This window comes from Haplochromis burtoni, unplaced genomic scaffold (assembly GCF_018398535.1).
Source record: "Haplochromis burtoni strain Fernald_Lab_line unplaced genomic scaffold, NCSU_Asbu1 Contig_404, whole genome shotgun sequence".
Taxonomy (NCBI): Eukaryota; Metazoa; Chordata; class Actinopteri; order Cichliformes; family Cichlidae; genus Haplochromis; species Haplochromis burtoni.
Window position 1 is genome coordinate 531,141 of NW_024582765.1, and position 6,613 is coordinate 537,753.

Genomic DNA, 6,613 nt, shown 5'->3' on the forward strand with positions numbered 1-6,613 from the left:
TAATGGTGGCCGTAGTGAGCAAGTCTCAGTTTCTACTGTGAAGACTTCGAGGTGCAGGTTTGACAGGACGAGCTGCAGCAAGAAAGCCAGACGTCAGAATAAGACGAGGCTTGTCTGGGCCATGAAACACCACCGTTGGGCTACTGAAGACTGGAAGAAGGTTTTATGGACTAATGAATCAAATGTGAAATCTTGGGTTCATCACCCAGGATCTGTGTACGCCGTGGAGTAGGTGAAAGGACGGGTCCACAGTGTGTGGCATCAACTGTCAAACATGGAGGAGGGAGTGTGATAGTCTGGGGATGTTTGCTGGATCTGACAAAGGTGGCCACTTTGATGAGTCAAAGGTCTATTTAGGTCTTTGGTCTATAAACGGATTCTGTGATTTCTGTTTTGACTCAAATTGCTTATTTGCACTATGCTTTGATTTCAGAGTGCAATGAGACAAGTATATCTGGAAAACGATATTCAATTATTTTTGTTATTTAAAGGTTTTCATTGTTTTCCCTCATGTTTGGTTTTTAAATATTAACCCTGCAGCACGACGTGTTCTGGCAGTGAGGGCGGAGCCTTCATCCCCATCCACCTCCTCCCCTCCAGCTCTACCCAGCTGTCAGTCAGACCCCTTCTTTCCTCCTCCTCCTTCTCCTCCCAACCCGCGATGACCATCAAGTTCCTGGGGCCCCGCTCAGTCCCTGGTCAGGTGAGAGCGACTGTGTGATTCAATCCATCCAGTTCAGTTTTATATTCAATCACTTGAGATTGAAAGAGAAAGCCCCAACACTGCATTAATGCACTGATCCGTCCACTCTCTTGCTCTTCATCATCGATTGTGGACAGCTGGGATTTCGTGCAGATTCTGACCACCAGTTTGTTATGATGTTTGGGGGATTTTGATGTTCTCACAGCATAACTGGTTTGTTGCCAGCTCTCATTGCATGTGCTATCTATGGATGTTGTGGAAGATCACATGTATAACTTTACCAATGTGCACAAAGGGGGGGTTATGATGTCTTAGCATGTAGATGGTGGGACATATGACCCGGAGGACGTCAGGACAAGGACTCGCTGTGGGAGAGAGCCATACTCTGATGTTGATGAAGGTGGTGTTCTTACTTCTCAGGCTCCGGTCCCTCTGTTGCTCTCCCAGCTTTCCATCATGCTCTCTTCTCTGTGCCACGGCATCACAGTGGCAGCTCATCATCACTGCACGTCTCCCACCACGATCCGTTCATGGATCCGACAGCAGCAGCGCAGCCTGAGGCACCGGCTGTGGAGCTGGAAGACGGAGGAGATGGCGGAGTGGGTGCTGGAGCGGTGGGAGCAGCAGCAGATTGTGACTGAGGAGTTGCTGCTCTTGGCAGCGAGGGCAGCTCTGGGAGGGGATGGCCGGCCGGAGGACTGGTACAGCTGGACCGTGGACTTCATGCTGAGACACGACCTTGGACCGCAGACCACCAACAGAAATGTGTCGAGTAGCTTCAACGGCAAAAGCCGCCGCTTCATCGACATGCTCCGCTCACAGGTATCAGGCCCGACAGTTTGATTGAAATGCACCAACCAAACTTTGATTAGTCGTTGGCGTTTATCGTTCTGGTTCTCGGACTGTGCAGAGTCGGTCTCCTCACTCTCTGGGCTGCATGGACGAGCTCCCCGTCTTCATCGATTTAGACAAGTTCTCCAGCCAGAGCCCAGCTTCCTTCCAGCTGTACGGTTTGCCTGAAGACAGGCCCGTGTTTGACGTCATCATCTCCGCTCTGTCTGATGGCGGCTTCCTCCCCCCCCTGCTGTTCTTTACGGGAGCTGCACCTGATATTCCTGAAGGATTTCCTGAGAATGTGGTGCTGGAGGCTCGAGCAGAGGGATTCACGGATCAGGACCGCCTGCGCATCTGGATTGAAAAGGTCTGACACTAGTTTGTTGTGCAAGCAGGAGCATTGGGTCACCAGAAACTGTTGCAGATGATGTGATTTCCTGCTTTTCTGCCTGCAGGTGTGGCACCCCTGTGTGGCCTCGCAGCGTAACAGCAGTTGTCTCTTGATAGCGGATGTCCATCGAGGCCACCAGACAGATGCGTTCAGGCGGGCTCTGTCATCGGTCTGCACAGACGTCATCTTCATCCCGTCAGGATGCAGCTCCCGTCTGCAGCCGCTCGACGTCTGTGTGACACGGGTGCTTAGGGACTTCCTGCAGGTAAGCTCACCTGTGCGACTCTGGCCCCGTGTCCGCCCCTCTGATGTGTCGTTGACGTGTTTGTGGTCTCGACAGACCCAGTGGATTCAGCTGGTGTCCACTGGGGGTTTGGATGGTCTGGGTCTGGATCAGCTGGCTCTGACTCTGGCCTGTTGGCTCAGTGAATTTTCTTCCACGCTCAACTCGGAGAAGCACGTCATGCACAGGTGGGAATGCCTGGATTGAGGTATAGCTGGAGGGTATTTGACATCAGCTGTATATCATTTGACTGTCATGTGACTGTGACATGTGACTGTGTGATGGCAGTATTGCTTTTTCTTCTGCAGGTCTTTCACCTCAGTGTGTAGCCTTCAGCAGATGGACGATCAGGTGGAGATGGCAAAGATGATCACAGCTTTAACCACAGTGCTGATTCAGCCTCCGGAAACGGGAGGACCAGAGCCGGGACCAGGACCAGAGCCGGGACCAGGACCAGAGCCGGGACCAGGATCAGAGCCGGGACCAGGACCAGAGCCAGTGGAACTGTCCAAGGTAAAGGAGGAGGACATACGGGTGGAGGAGGAGGTGGAGTGTTCTGTCAGACTGTAGTACGTCACATTTGACCAGGATACGTTTCGTGGTTTCCATGACGAACACTACAAACACACCTTTTGCCTGCACTTTGATAAGAGAGAAGCTGATCAGTATTATTGATCCTTGGCTGTACAACGGCAGGAAAAACCTGTCTCATCATGTAAACAAGAGGTTGTCATGAGTAAAATCTAGCACTGACGACTTTTCTAACAACATTTTTGTTCTGTTACTTTTGCATTGAAAAGAATGATTGGGATGTTTTTGTATTGAAATAAAGAAATGATGCTGAAGGACTGTTTAATGCTTTTATTGATCAGTAACAAAGGAGAAAACTGAAGTTGCTGCTTCTCTGGTTGGAGCAGACACGACTGCATTGTTCAGGATATTGTTGGCAGGAAGTTGTTTTCCTTTGTCTTCAGCTGTTTGAAAACAAACTTCAGTCCTACTATGTCCACACAGAGGTCGTGACCCAGCGCCGTGTGACACAGAACAGGAAGTCTGTTCACATCTCTGCTAATATGACATCATCCTGATTGATTTAATGTGAAATCAGCTCGAGAGGATCCAGACCAAACTCCACTCACATACTTGTCAATTTAATGTGACGCTGACCAAAATCTGTCCTGATGTAGAAACGGTACAAAGAAGCAGCACGCTGACCTCAGCAGCTGCATTAATGTCCCCGTTGTCACAATCAAATATAGAAACCATGGGAACACTACCACTTTCCCAGCATGCCCTGGAGCAAGGCAGCGACCCCCACCCCCCCAAGGGCAGTCTTGAGCTGCATCATAGGAAGGATTTGAGGATTGTTTGGCCTCCACTGTCCTGTTTAAATATAGGTTTGCATTTACAAATCGACTCTGCATTCATGTTTTCCCAGTTGGGACCATTTTTCTGGTTATTCCACGACCACGCAGCAGCAACACTCTAAAACAAGAACAGACTTTCACCCTTACAAATAATGCACAGCTGTTTAATCGTCCCTCACCGGACTCCAGCACAGCTCATTTATAAACCAGGTACAGTGGAAGGATTTAGTCAGACACCAATTGTGAAAAGATGAGTGGCCTGTAACTTTCATCATAGCTATACCTCAACTATGAGAGACACGATGAGGAAAAACAAATCCAGAAAATCACTTTGTCTTTTTTTCTTTTTTTTAAAGAATTTATTTACAAATTATGGTGGAAAATAAGTATTTGGTCGCCTACAAACAAGCAAGATTTTTACTCTCACAGACCTGTAACATCTGTAAGAGGCTCCTCTGTCCTCCACTCGTTACCTGTGTTAATGGCACCTGTTTGAACTCGTTATCAGTATAAAGACACCTGTCCACAACCTCAAACAGTCAGACTCCAAAGTCCACTGTGGCCAAGACCAAAGAGCTGTCAAAGGACACCAGAAACAAAATTGTAGACCTGCACCAGACTGGGAAGACTGCATCTGCAGCTTGGTGTGCATCTGCAACTGTGGGAGCAATTTTTAGAAAACAGAAGATATACAAGATAACCAATAATCTCCCTCGATCTGGGGCTCCACGCAAGATCTCATCCTGTGGGGTCAAAATGATCACAAGAACCACATGCAAGGACCTCGTGAACGACCCGCAGAGAGCTGGGACCAAAGAAACAAAGGCCACCGTCAGTAACTCACTCAAATCCTGCAGTGCCAGACGTGTCCCCCTGCTCATGCCAGTACATCTCCAAGCCCGTCTGAAGTTTGTTACAGAGCATTTGTCATATGGTCAGATGAAACCAAAATAGAACTGTTTGTTAAAAACTGCTTGTTGTGTGCTGAGTTGCGTCCAAAGAACAGCATACCTACTGTGAAGCACGGGGGTGGAAACATCATGCTTCATGCTGTTTTTCTGCACAGGGCCAGGGCCACTGATCCGTGTAAAGGAAAGAATGAATGAGACCATGTATCGTGACATTTTGAATGAAAACCTTCCATCAGTGAGGGCACTGAAGGTGAATCGTGGCTGGGTCTTTCAGCATGACAATGATACCGAGCACACCACCCGGGTAGCGAAGGAGTGGCTTTGTAAGAAGCATTTGGAGGTCCTGGAGTGGCCGAGCCACTCTCCAGATCTCAGCCTCATAGAAAATCTTTGGAGGAGTTGAAAGTTGTTGCCGAGCGAGAGCCCCAGAACAACACAGCTCTAGAGGAGATGTGCATGGAGGAATGGGCCTAAGTACCAGCAACAGTGTGAAAACCTTGTGAAGACTCACAGAAAACGTTTGACCTCTGTCATTGCCAACAAAGGGTATAAAACAAAGTACTGAGATGAACTTTTGTTATTGACAAAATACTTATTTTCCTCCATAATTTGGAAATAAATTCTTTAAAAGTCAGACTGTGATTTTCTGGATTTGTTTTTCTCATCATAGTTGAGGTATAGCTATGATGAAAATTACAGGCCTCTCATGTTTTTAAGTGGGAGAACTTGAACAACTGGTGGCCGACTAAATACATTTTTGTCCCAATGTAACTGTTGATGTTGGCAAAGAAAGAGAAGGCAAACTGAGGCAGTGTTAACATTTAATTTCCAAAGAAAGTTGAGCAGAGCACAGCTCTCGCATTAGGGATGGCTTAGGTGTGGGCAGCTGTTAAAGACAACGAGTCAGCGTCAGCTGCGACTCCACATCGATCAGAATCACCCGGCCAGACAAGCCCTTCTAAATGATGTGACACAGGCCGTGTGGGACCGATGAGCCTGTGACATATGAAACGCATTATTTAGAAGGCCAACATATTTTAAAACAGAATTTCACAGCTTAACTTTAAAATGTTGGTAGGGTAGGTTGGTCAGCTCTGCAGTGATGGCTGTGTTTGTTGAGCCTTGTTCTAGTCCAGGGTGCAGGTTTTAGATGTGCCCTTGATCCAATACAGCTGATTTAAACGGCTAAATGACCTCCCCAACATGTCTTGAAGTTCTCCAGAGGCCTGGTAATGAACTCATCGTGTGATTCAGGTGTGTTGACCCAGGGTGGGATCTAAAACCTGCAGGGACACCGGCTCTCGAGGCCTGGCCCTTGAGCCAGGGGCTGTTAAAAACTGAAATGGCCTGTTTAAGATGTTTTTCTACCACAGGAACCATCAATACTTCATACAAATGATATAAATAATAATGCACTTTTAAGCTCTTTGAAGCTTTAAGTGCTCCCACCAACAACCAAAAGTTTTTTTACTATAAACTATGCTAACTGTATTCTAAAGTACAATAAGAGATTTTAAATTATGAAGTCCAGAGCCACCGAAAGCTGACGTTCAGGGTTCAGAGTTCACCTGAACACACCTGATTCAGTTTTTAAGGTAAGTTCGGCTAAATGTCCCCATGTGTGCAGTGTGGCTTGTGTGATAGAACTAGCAGCACTGCAGCTAACAGCTGATAATGTTGATATAATTGTTTTATAACCATTTGTCTGTTAACGTCAGTTCCTACAATATTTAATATTTAATCCATTATTTTTAGCTCACACTTTTAGCTATTCCACCTTTTACATTGTCTTTATTTTAATTTAATTATTATATATAATTGTGTGTGTGTGTGTGTGTGTGTGTATGGTAAATGGACTTTTCCACTCTTCTGAGCACTCAAAGCGCTTTACACAACTTGTGCATTCACCCATTCGCACAAGCACAACTGACATTCACACACATTCATACTCTGATGAATGCATCGGAGAGCAATTTCGGGTTAGTATTTTGCCCAAGGATATTTGGCATGCAGACTAGGGGAAGCCGGGAATCGAACCACCAACCTTCCGATCAGTAGATGACCTGCTCTACCACCTGAGCTACAGCCACCCCTGTATATATACATATACATATATGTATGTGT

The 6,613-nt window shown here is 46.8% G+C and overlaps 1 protein-coding gene across 4 annotated transcripts in view; it reads left to right on the forward strand.

Annotated features, from left to right (window-relative positions):
- Window positions 1-5,677, forward strand: part of pogza (pogo transposable element derived with ZNF domain a) — a 47,156-nt gene extending 41,479 nt beyond the window's left edge. For all 4 annotated transcript variants that reach the window (XM_042212984.1, XM_042212983.1, XM_042212986.1 and 1 more), the window contains exons 20-25: window positions 541-703; window positions 1,124-1,525; window positions 1,614-1,904; window positions 1,993-2,193; window positions 2,269-2,399; window positions 2,520-5,677. In XM_042212984.1, coding sequence (XP_042068918.1) covers window positions 541-703; window positions 1,124-1,525; window positions 1,614-1,904; window positions 1,993-2,193; window positions 2,269-2,399; window positions 2,520-2,781 — 1,450 coding nt within the window. In that variant the 3' untranslated portion in view covers window positions 2,782-5,677. The remainder of the gene's footprint in view (window positions 1-540; window positions 704-1,123; window positions 1,526-1,613; window positions 1,905-1,992; window positions 2,194-2,268; window positions 2,400-2,519) is intronic.
- Window positions 5,678-6,613: the final 936 nt, after the last annotated feature.